At 47.4% G+C, this 12,015-nt stretch overlaps 1 protein-coding gene and 2 non-coding genes across 7 annotated transcripts in view; all 3 read left to right on the forward strand.

The window, feature by feature from the left end:
• Window positions 1-653: 653 nt before the first annotated feature.
• The window catches only part of TBRG4 (transforming growth factor beta regulator 4), a 29,136-nt gene continuing 17,774 nt past the window's right edge, over window positions 654-12,015 (forward strand). For 2 of the 5 annotated variants that reach the window (XM_054016790.1, XM_054016794.1), the window contains exons 1-4: window positions 654-730; window positions 2,319-2,816; window positions 6,617-6,931; window positions 9,521-9,692. In XM_054016790.1, coding sequence (XP_053872765.1) covers window positions 2,394-2,816; window positions 6,617-6,931; window positions 9,521-9,692 — 910 coding nt within the window. In that variant the 5' untranslated portion in view covers window positions 654-730; window positions 2,319-2,393. Of the gene's footprint in view, window positions 731-879; window positions 1,125-2,318; window positions 2,817-6,616; window positions 6,932-9,520; window positions 9,693-12,015 lie in introns of those variants that run through there. The other 3 variants (XM_054016792.1, XM_054016791.1, XM_054016795.1) reach the window with 3 other exon arrangements.
• Window positions 3,604-3,741, forward strand: LOC128833282 (small nucleolar RNA SNORA5). Its single transcript, XR_008444172.1, has one exon. It is a non-coding gene; the product is annotated as a small nucleolar RNA SNORA5 (small nucleolar RNA).
• On the forward strand, window positions 8,073-8,212 carry LOC128833280 (small nucleolar RNA SNORA5). The gene has a single exon (XR_008444170.1). It is a non-coding gene; the product is annotated as a small nucleolar RNA SNORA5 (small nucleolar RNA).

Genomic DNA, 12,015 nt, shown 5'->3' on the forward strand with positions numbered 1-12,015 from the left:
GCACATTAGATCGTGTCCATTTAGGAAAAATAGACCTGCACCTCTTTAGCAAAATCACGAGCTTCCCAGAGGGTCCCACCCCAAATCCCATCTGTGTCAGCAGAAGGTGGCGGGACCCAGCCCTGGCCTTGGAATAAGCCTCTACACCCTGAGCGGCCGTTCAGATACTACGGGGACAGGCGCGGCGCAGGCAGCCAGACCTTCGCTACAGCTCATTTTGGGGCAGGCCAAGCTCTCCCCTAGGCCCTGCACCTGGCCTACGACACGCCAGAGCTTGGCTGCAGCCAGAATTGGACACTAGCCCCTCTCCTCCCCCAAGGGCCAGAGACTGGAGAGACGCCCCGCATCTGGCGCCATCTAGACCCCCCAGCAGCCGGGCGTGGCCCCCCCCTGCCTGGGAGGGGCGCTTCCCCCCTCCCCAAGGAGCCCATAGCACCATATAGCCGCCGCCCCTCCCCCATCTCCCAGCGCTATCCGCGGGGCTGCTGCTGCACCCGCCAAGCCCTGCCTGCCTCCCCCCCCGACCCAAAATGGCGCCCGGGCAGAGCGCCGCGCGCCCCGCCCCGCCCTCCGTGAAAATGGCGCCCGTGGCGTGTCTCCCGCCAATAGGCGCGGCGCGGCGCTGCGGGAGGAGCGTCGCGCGGGCAGTGACGCGCTCGGCCCGCGCCGCTCACGCGCGCTCTCTCCCCTCTCCTCGGCTGCGGACGGCCGAGGGCAGCTTGGCGGGGCGGTGAGTGGCTCCGGCCGGGCCCTGGGCCTGGGGTCCCGCGGGAGCCCGAGGAGGGGCGGCCGGGCCGGGCCGGTCACGGCACCGGGAAGCGGGGTGGTCCCTCCCCTCCCCCTCCCCGTGCCGGCCTGGAGCCTGTTCAGCGCCGCGCGTGGGGCACCGCCCCGTGGGCCGGGCCTTGGGCCTCTCCCTGGTGACATTCACCGGCCCTGGCTCGCTCCCCGGTGCGGCCTGGCTTGTCCTCAGCGGCTCCTCTCGGGCTGTGTCTACACGACTGACTCGCCGTAGCGTAGCGGTGTCACTCCGGCGTGCGATCCGTGCCGGGAAAAGCCCCGAGGGGGGGACACCCGTTATACGGGGGAAAGCAGAGTTTCACCCCTAGAGCCGTGTCTGATTTGTGAGTAAATCGCATCGTGGTCGGTCTGCGCTGGCAACGTGCCCTAGTGTAGAGGGGGCTTCGGTATGAAACTTATCAGTCGGAGCCCGGAAGTGGGCGATCCAATTCAGACACGGTTCGGGGGCGGGGGGGCGTCAGAACTGGGCCTGGTGTCAGTCCCCAGGTGCTGTTGCTGCCCCAGAGGAGCTGGCCTGTGTGTCGGGGGAGGAGAGGGCTGTTCTCGGGGATTTCACAACTGGCTTCAGCAGGACTAGTAGACAGTACCTAGCAGTACCACCAGCGTTTTGTGCCTGCAATGTGCATGTGACAAAACAGGGTACTTAAATGAGCATGCGCCGAGTCAAACCATGCAGCAGTGCCTAGGTATTGCAGTGACTGATAGGAAGCAGATACAATCCTATGATGGATGTCAGTGGTCGCCAGTGGGAGTTAATACCAACCTTAGATTTTCATTGTAACTTCTCACAGGCACTTTTAAATGTTCATGGGTTTTATTCCCCCAATTGCTCTCAATTTAGCATAAGCTATTGATGATATTCCTAAGACTTAGACTGACTTGTGGATAAATGAGTGAAAGTGAAAGGAAGTGTTTCTTGCATTCGCAGACCTTAATGATGCCATATAAATATCACGAATGAATGTAAAACAAACAGGGCTGAAATTCATTGACAGTTCCCAGCACGAGACTACACTTTATCTTCTAGAGCAGTTGAATGTCCCTAAGGCCTTGTCTACACTTGCGGCAGCATGTGGGGTAGATGTAGCTACATGCCATAGTGAGAAACAGGCTGCCTCCCCACTGTGGTGTGTAGCTACACGAGGCAGTGAAAGGCTTTGGCAGAGGGGAGGCAGAGTAGAAGTGGGAGACACAGCTTGGGCGTGTAGAGAGCTGTGTGGGGTACATACCCTAAGGTTCTGGCGTGTCTGTACTCTACTTACCTAAGCAGTGCCTCACCATCTACACTGCTGTTTATACCCATACTAGCTGGGTATGTAGTATGTCTACACTACACACCACTACAAATGTCGGCATAACCTATGTGACACATGATTTTCGGTCGCTACCGGCCTGGGCTAGATTCAAACCAGGCTATTGGTGGAAAACTCTATGCCCTAGAGTCATCCAGTTCCCTCTTCTTTTTTAACTTTTAAATATACTTTTGTTAAAGTGTTTTTTGTTTTTTCCTTTTGTAGGCCTCTGAGATGTGGAGTTGACCCCAATTCAGTTTTGTACCCCTCCTCTTCCCTCCCAATAGATCTAGCTGTGTCATGGCAGCCAGACTGGTGCAACGCTGTTGTCGTCGGCTCTTTGGTGGCTCCACCTTCGCATCCCTGGCAAACCCAGCTTCTCTGTTAGCACCAGCATCCAAGACAGTGATAGCAAGAGCTCTGCCTCAGGGAGCTCTCGCTTCATTATACACTTCAGGCCTCTCCAGGCAAATAGACACACACTCAGTCAAGAAGCAAGGGTACAGTGGACATCCAGAGAACAGAAAGATTGATGAACTCATTGCATCAGCTCCTAGCCCTGGCGATCTCTTGCACGTGGGTGAACATGACTCTCTAAATGGGAAGCAGGCCTCCGCACTGATCATCCAACTCTCCCGACTCGTGGTGAAGGAAAACCTAAAACCGAAGAGCATCTTGCAGGACAGTCGCTTCCAGCGAGTGCTCGGCGTTCTACATAGCCAGGTACATTCCCATGATGCTGCGGACAGGCGCTCTCGGAGGGAGGAGTGTGATTGGGAGAAGAAGCGTAGAAAGTGCCCTTTCCCTGGTGCTTTTAACCACACTTGATGAGACGTAATTTCCCAAAGATCCCTAGCTGGTGGCCTGTGCAGAGTTGGCTGGTCACATGATGTTGGTTCTCCGAACTTCCAGCTGAGAGAGAGCACATGGAAGGGAGAGAGAGAGTGACCAACTGCTTTCAGAAAAGGCAGAATACTTATTGCACTAGAAACCACTAAAACTGCAGCATTACTTAGGTATTCCATTTCTGTGTGTTCAAAGGCTGTAGTGGCTGTGGGCGCTATGCGTCCCAGTGGTTGGGCACAGGCAGGAATTGGGGTGATAGCCAAGCAGACACTACATTGCCTTACCAATTTGCAGTCTCTCTATTGAGATCCTGCTGCTTCCTCCCCTATTGGTGACACGAAGCAGTGGTGCTTCAGACAGCCCTGCTAAATTCTGTTGTCTTCACAAGGGCTGTGGTGAACAGCTGCACAAGGATTAATAAAGTTAAAGTTTGAATTGGACTGATCATTGGTGAATTCTGCTGCCAGCAGCAGTGTTGTACCCATGTTAAGAACTTTAGTTTCCCCCTTTGGGCACTTCAATGAATTCACACCCAGCTCTCAACAGCCATGTGGAACCCTGGATTAGCCCAATGAAATCTCAGTAAAATGATAGGATAGCTAAACAAGAGAATAAGAGTGGGTTTCACACGTTACATTATGTTCTCCACTACCTATTAAACTACAGCAGCCTTGTCAAATTCAGTACTGTCCTTGTCTGTGGTCGGTACTGGCCCAGCCGGCTGCCACAGCAACATCTGTAGTTCATGGGCCCCATTTCTCTATTACTGGACCCTGGGGATAAAAGAATGCTACAGACACCTGGTATAGATCAGTAGAAATACTTCAGCATCTCACCGTAAGAGCATGCCTACATGGGAATGTTAAATTGGATTAGTTTGTTTACTCTAAGTGCACCAAATTGTTGCACTTAGATCTGGAGAAGGGTAAACAGTGGGGTGGCAAAATTTGCAGATGATACAAAACTACTCAAGATAGTTAAGTCCCAAGCAGATTGCGAAGAGCTACAAAAGGATCTCTCAAAACTGGGTGACTGGGCAACAAAATGGCAGATGAAATTCAATGTTGATAAATGCAAAGTAATGCACATTGGAAAACATAATCCCAACTATACATATAAAATGACGGGGTCTAAATTAGGTGTTACTACTTAAGAAAGAGACCTTGGAGTCATTGTGGATAGTTCTCTGGAAACATCCACTCAATGTGCAGCGGCAGTCAAAAAAGTGAAGAGAATGTTGGGAATCATTAAGAAAGGGATAGATAATAAGACAGAAAATATAATATTGCCTCTTTATAAATCCATGGTACATCCACATCCTGTATACTGCATGCAGATGTGGTCGCCCCATCTGAAAAAAGAGATATATTGAAATTGGAAAAGGTTCAGAAAGGGGCAACAAAAATGATTAGGGATATGGAATTGCTGCCATATTTGGAGAGATTAATGAGACTGGGACTTTTCAGCTTGGAAAGGAGATGACTACGGGGGGATATGATAGAGATCTATAAAATCATGACTGGTGTGGAGAAAGTAAATATGGAAGTGTTATTTACTCTCTCTTGTAACACAAGAACTCGGGGTCACCAAATCAAATTAATAGGCAGTAGGTTTAAAACAAAAGGAAGTATTTTTTCACACAACGCACAGTCAACCTGTGGAACTCCTTGTTGTGAAGGCCAAGACTATAACAGGGTCAAAAAAAGAACTAGATAAGTTCATGGAGGATAGGTCCATCAATGGCTATTAGCAAGGATGGGCAGGGATGGTGTCCCTAGCCACTGTTTGCCAGAAGCTCAGACTGGACGACAGGGGATGGATCACTTGATGATTACCTGTTCTGTTCATTTTTTCTGGGGCACCTGGCATTGGCCACAGTCAGAAGATAGGATACTGGGCTAGATGAACCTTTGGTCTGACCTAGTATAGCCGTTCTTATGTAAATTAACTGAGTGGCATTCACACTACTTTGTTATGCCACACAGCTCTGTGCTACCCACTACTGGTATCAATAAGTGCCACACCTAGCTGTGTGCCAGCATTTAAATGAGGATCTGGTCGAGATGACCATGGAGCAATGGAAGGCGCACAGACAGATCCACAGGCGTCTGATCCAGGTGTGAAGCAGTGCACTGTGGGATGGCAGTGGGAGGATTGCCTGAAGCGGAATACTTAAGAATTTGTCCACACGAACCTTAAAGCAAATAAACTCACTGCAGTGAGAAGTTAACTTCTCTTCCAAAGAGGATTAATTGCTGCCAACTATGATACTAAATAACTTGATTAAAAAAAAGTTGAGTGTGGGCACAAGACACTTTAATGCAAACAAACTAAAGTTAAGCTGATGTAAGACCCCATGTAGACAAGCCCTGAGATATCAAAAGACAGGCAGGATTGGACCAGGCCAGCAGTTGGACAGAAGTCTCTCAATGGAATTCGGTATCAAGGTGCTGCAGGAAATGGTGTTGGTGGTTTGTATTGAAAGACTGAATGGGGCACGAGACTGAGAGTGGGAATGCTGAGATACTGTTCCTGGCTTGCCAATGACCTGTGTGATCTTTGGTAGGTCATGATCTGTTTCTTCAGCTGCCTAATGGGTGATACTTGTTTACAGAACCTTTGCAAACCACTCTGAGATCTCTAAGAATGACTATTCTACAGTGGTGATCGAGTCAGTGTCAAGGGATGGCTCTGAGAGGCTGCTGTGCTACTAAAAAACGCCAAGTTTCTGACAACTCGTAAGACTGAAGTCTTGATTATTACAATGTCTGTGGTACCATTTGCCAGAGCACTGGTAGAGCACCCTGGCCAAATTCTATCTGAGTCATTACATTCTACTTCCCTTAATTCCGCTTCAAGCTGAGAAGTGATTCTTCCCTTTCCTTAAACTGTTTTGTACTGTTGTTAAATAGCTGTCATGTTCCACCCCAGAGGTGGCTGCAATTTGCTGATATTTCCTTTGTTTTCCGCACAACCCATGGGGATTCGTCAGCATGAAAAGTGCTTTAGAATCTAGAGTATCATCTGTGGAACTTTGGACTTCCGTTTTATTTTTTTTTTTCCTTCCAGCTGCCTATTGGCAGTTCCAGTGAGAAAAGCTTAATTTGACCCCATGGCCCAGCAGTGATAGCCCTACGCTGCCCTGTACGTGGCCTAGGTCATTGGATCCTGCACATATAGTCAAGATCTGGAAGCGTAAGAATGATGGCCTTGCAGCCGCTTCATCATCAGTTTCTCCTTGGAGAAGAGCTGCACGTGCCCTGTGCCTGTGGAATCATGAGGCAGTTGTGGAATGTACACAGGCGGGGGGAGGGGGAGTTTGGTCTGAACACAGAGGAAAAAGAGAGACCTGTTGACTGACACTAAAGGCAATGAAAGCTCAGCCCTGGGAAAACTAGAGCGCCACTGCTCTGTCTCCAGACCGGGGCTGGACATATTAGCTGCTGGGAAACCTGCAGGCTGTGGCTGAAGTTAAAGGGGCAGTGAATGTGGAGTGTAGACACGGGAGCACTAAAACCACTCTTTGGGGGGTGCCTTCCTCTGGAGCGTCTGGCATTTGCCAATGCTGGATGATTGATCCCATCTGATAAATCCTCTAGTCTCTAACTCCACGTCTTGCTCGGTTACAGCCTCCTTTGTGCCTAACAACATTCCCATATTTCCTCTTTGCTGCCTAGATTTCCCAAGTCTGTAGTAGCTCTTTGTTGCCCCTCTTGAAGAGCCTCGACCTTCTGGGGCTGGAGAGGGCGCTGAGATCGGTGAAGCAGGAGGTGCGCTGGCGGTTGAGACGCTTGGATTTCAGGCAGATTGCTTCCCTGGCAGAGTACGTGGCAGCCAGCAAGCAGGCGGAGGATCAGAATGAGCTGCTGAGCGACATGGTGAAGCACCTGGAGCTGCGCTGGACGGAGATTGGGGACACGAGAGCTGTGGTGGCAATGATGGTGAAGCTCGGACACCTCTCGAAGACCCTGATGGACCGGCTGGAGGACAAGGTATAGGCAGCAGCTCAGACATGCTTGAGTCTCCTGCAGGGTGGATTGATTTAAATAAATCCTTTTAAATCTCCAATTTTATCATGATTTAAATCAGCAAGCTGGAAGCCTTGATTTAAATCAGCAATTTTAATTGTGCTTTCTAGTTATTTTCATTGGCTAGTAATCATTGAAACGTTGATTTGCAATGAAATACGGCCTCTACACCAAATTTGGTGCTGCTTTTTGTTAACCAGGAGGATAAACTCTATCTATACACAGATATTGAACTAGATACAGTTTAACTTACATGTATTTAGATTCTTAATTTTTACATTTATTCCATGAGAATGATGAATGATGCATTTCTCACTTCCTAGAGGATTAATTTTTTACTTGCAGTTTGTGTCAAGCTGTATCGGATGGAAAGTCAAATTTAATTGCAAATGCACAAAAACAGAACTTTACATGTTTTATTTAAATAAACTACCTTAAATGTGCTGGATACATAAGGAAAAAGTTTAGCAAAATTAGGGCTGTCAAGTGATTTAAAAAAATCTACTCGCAAATAAGCGCTCGTAGGCATTTATACAGCACGTCAGGCATCCGTGGCAGGATATTCCTTCGGGGGCCTCCTAGGGGTTTTTGATGTGGAATGTTTTCCCACCACCATCCCCATCCATTTTTTTTTTTTTTAAAAAGCCGTGATCCTGAATATGACAAGCCAAATGACCCACAGATCTGGTCTGAGGTTAAGGAGAGAACTGTTGTGGTTTACTTTACACTTTACTGAAATGGCTCCATAGTGAGACTCTGTAGAGAGCCTGCCTCACCCCCAGGGCCAGACTCCACTGAGATCTGAGCATAGAGTTGCAGAATCTGCTCATTGTGGGGGCAGGCTGCCCTGAGACTCCCCCCACTTTAAATTATCACAGACTGGGAGAAAAGGAATGTTACCTTAGTTCCCTTTCCATTCCTCTCTCCTTCCAGTTCAGCCTGGTTCTGAATCAGATGGCTCGTGAATCACAGCTTTGCAGGCCTGTGCCCGTGGATTAGCTCATTGTTCCGGTGCTTACTAGATGTCCTTCAGGCACGTGATCTGGGCTGGGGAAACGCTCCCCAGGTTGAAACCACCAATGAGATCTCTAGGTGGTTGTTTGACTGCAGCTATGTCAAATTCAGTACTCGCCTTCTCCATGGTGGGTACTGGCCCAAAGAGCTGCCACAGAAACCTCTGTAGTTCATGAGCCCCATGTCTCTCTCTTCCTGGACCCTGGGGATAAATATTTGCTACAGACATTGGTATATGCTAATAAAAAATACCACAGTTTAGACTGGTTGGGTTAGGATCTTGCCAGATAGCAAATTAAACACAGTGGGGTAAGGTTAGTAATTGGTGAGATTCCAAGGGAAACACCAGGAAATGGTGTTAGTGATTCACTAGGGGACACTCTTTCCCCTGTGTCAGTACTCACTTTGCTGGTGCATTGGTTTAGATGCTCAGATCCCATGGGACTGAGCCCGGCATAAACCCTTAAAGTTAGAGTGCTGTTGTCTTTTGGATGAAATGTAAACATATGCTCAGAATTTAAAGCCGGAAGGAACCGTTCCATCATCTAGTCTCCTTTCCTGCATAGGAAAGGTCTTTTTTTTTAAAGGCTCCAGAGGCAATCCAAGTAACGACAGGCCCGTAAACCTAACCTCAGTACCAGGCAAATTGATTGAAACTGAATTAAAGAACAGAATTATCAGACATGAGTTGTTGATAGAGATAGATGAACTCGATTTGTTGGGGAGGAGTCAAAATGGCTTTTGTAAAATCATGCATCACCAATCTATTAGAATTGTTTGAGGGGGATCAACAAACAGGGACAAGGGTGATCCAGTGGATATAGTGTACTTAGACTTTCAGAATGCCTTTGACAAGGTCTCTCCCAAAAAGCTCTTAAGCAAACTAAGTAGTCCTGGGATAAAAGGGAAGGTCTTCTCAGTAACTGGTTAACAGACAGAAAACAAAGGGTAGGAATAAATAGTCAGGCTCCTACAGGGATTAGCCAAGATGGTCAGGGATGCAACCCTGTGCCCTGGGTATCCCTAAGCCTCTGACTGATGCCAGGACTGGGCAACAGGACGGATAATTGCCTTGTTCTGTTCATTCCCTCTGAAGCATCTGGCATTGGCCACTGTCAGAAGAGAGGATACAAGCTAAATGGACCATTCCCAGTATGGCCATTCTTATGTTTATAAATTTCACCCAGTTGCTCCTGTATTGAGTCCATACTGGCCACTTGTGGTTGTAATAGGTCCCATAGTATTTTTTGCATAGTAATCAGTGTAGCACTGATACCCTGACCACATTCAGTCAGAAGTAATTACATTCTGCCTCCTTTAATTCTCCCCTCTGGATACAATGGTTTTCACATCATATCTCATACTGTTTATTACTGTGAGCTGCTATGTTCTGCTCCAGAGGTGGCTGCATTTCAGTGCTGGATGATCTTTGAGAGGGTGTTTTGTAAGATACTTTGAAATGTGCCAGATATGTAAGTGATTAATCGTGTAAATAGTTTTATCCCACTTTTACTCTCTATGCTTAATGTCTGTTGGCAGGCTTTGGAATTAGCCGAGCAATTCACTGCTGAGGACATTCGGAAACTGACATTAGCTTTAGCGATCCAGAAGCGGCGCTCTGTCCCCCTGCTCCGGGCCATTTCCTACCATCTGGTTCAGAAGCACTTTACCCTCAGCACTAGCGTTCTGGTGGACTTGGCCTTTGCATATGGTAAGTGAGTCCAGCCATCCCCTGAACTACTCAGTCAAGTATCACACCAGCAGAGTCCAGTGCAGCACAGTCATTGCGTTGAACTAGGACTTTAGGACATCACTACCATGATGATGCCGTCCTGGCTGAGAGTTCTAAGCTCATACATTCAAATACAAATAACTTGACCCAGTGGGTTGAAATCTCTCTTGACCCAGCTTTGGGGAGGTAACTGTTGAGTTATTTGGTACCTCTAATACACACCTGCAATGGAATTGATTTTGTCAGTTACAACGTAGCCCTTACCAGCTCACTCAGCTTTTGCATTCTGTTCTATTTAGTTTCTTATCATGCTCATCACCCTTGTATCCAATAGTGCATTAAGCGTCACCATCCACACCTACCACAGACTTCTAGCAACAAAGGCTTTCATAGAAAACTACTTAAACCCACACAGTTTGAAAGAGAACTTCTCTGAGCACACAGTAGGGAGCCAGAAATTCCCAGATTTGAGTCCCAGCTCTGCAGCGGATTCCCTCTGTCACCAAAGGCAAGTCATTTAACCTATGTGCCTCAGTTTCCCCACCTGCAAAAGGTGTAAGTCTTACTATCTGCCTGTTTCAACAGGTCAGAAGTGCTGTGGTTGTGAGATTGGCAACGAACTGGATTGTTCAGATGAAATTAGGCGTAAAGGGGTGATGTCACAAAATTATTTGATCTCTCCCCATCGAAGTATTACTTCAGGAATATTTGTAAAGTGATACTATTTTATCCAGTGGCTAATATACTACATAGTACAGTAGGTCTCTGCCTGTGCTCTTGGATGTGGTGGGCCAATGTATTTCAGTCTTAACTTGGATATCTCTGTTTGCAAGCTACAGAGTAGATCAGAGTTTTCTGATCCATCACAAGAATGGACCTAGTCATAGTTTGCTTACGTATAAACAACATTAATTTGAGCAGAAAGTAACACACCCATAGGCATAATAATGGGTGTCTTAGTTCTCTGGCCTCTCCTTGCTGGCTAATGGTTTCTTTAGACATTTTGCCTCTCATCCTGTGCAGGACATCACAAATGCTGCTTTCTTGTTGGTAACAGTCCAGACAAATGGGCAGTGTATCCTCCTACCAGGTAAAACTGTGACACGAGCCCCTCTATAAACAGGCTGATTCCAGCTGAGCAGTCCACTTCATTGTCTGTCTTGCATGCGACCAACTGGCTGAACTAGACCAACTGACTAGTCCTAGATGGGGTGGTTATACTCTAAAAAGCGACAGTAGAAATGGCATTCAGAGCATTCCCTGCTTCTCTCAGTGAGTCTGAACTAGATCATCTCGCCTGTAATTCGGGTGATGAACCATTGGAACAAACTACCAAGGGAGGTGGTGGAGTCTCCATCTCTTGATGTCTTCAGATCTACGCTGGATGCATTTCTGGAAGATGCTTTAGTCCAACACAAGTTACTGGGCTCAATACAGGGGGATTGGGTTGAAATTCTCTGGCCTGTTTTATACTGGAGGTCAGACTGGGTGATTGATTAGTCCCTTCTGGCCTTAACATCTATGAGGATTTGAACAAATACGATACCTCTATTGACTGCCAGCCCCAGAATTCCTACAGTCTTAGAGTCTTACTAGACTCTTGCTGGTTCGCGCATTTTCACGGAAATTCTGCCATTAGAATGTAGTTAGAAAACGGTTCTGGTGGCGTGAGCCAGAAAGAGTCCTGCTCGCCCTCCCAGAGCTGCGGTGGTTCTACAGAGATAACAGATGTCGCTTAGGTACGTCTCAAACTCCTGGAGCAGATCTGTTCAGTAATTAGGTACCAGTTTGCAACCCTGACCATAACTGAACTTAAGTTCTTTTCCAAACTTTTTAACTCGGCAGGATTCAGTGATTCAATATTACTCTGGTGGACTTTCACAGGTTTTTCTTCTCTCGTCCCTGTCTTCTGGAGAGCTCTCCTGGCCTATCTGACACTGTTTTACTTCCCTTGGTATTGTCTGTTTCTGGGGATTTTTTTTGCCCACAACACTCCTCACCTATGATGGTGGTTCTTTTGCTCCCTATTTTCTGTAACATCCATCACCCAAAGTCCTGATTTTGTTTTCGGATACAGCTTAGTATTAACTTCAAGCTTGCAGCGAATTTATTCCTGAGCCAAGACAAGCTCCTTTGTGTGTTAAGAACATTGTTTGGATTTAATGAAGAATTTAAAGTGAGTACCATCCCTCGGTGCAGAGCTGTAGGGACACGCACCCACTGGCATGGGACTATCTGGAGCTCTGCATTCTGAAATTGTGCACGTGGGTTTGTTTATATGATTAGGAAGGCAAATAAATGA

Source organism: Malaclemys terrapin, chromosome 2, assembly GCF_027887155.1.
Source record: "Malaclemys terrapin pileata isolate rMalTer1 chromosome 2, rMalTer1.hap1, whole genome shotgun sequence".
In the NCBI taxonomy this organism is placed as follows: domain Eukaryota; kingdom Metazoa; phylum Chordata; order Testudines; family Emydidae; genus Malaclemys; species Malaclemys terrapin.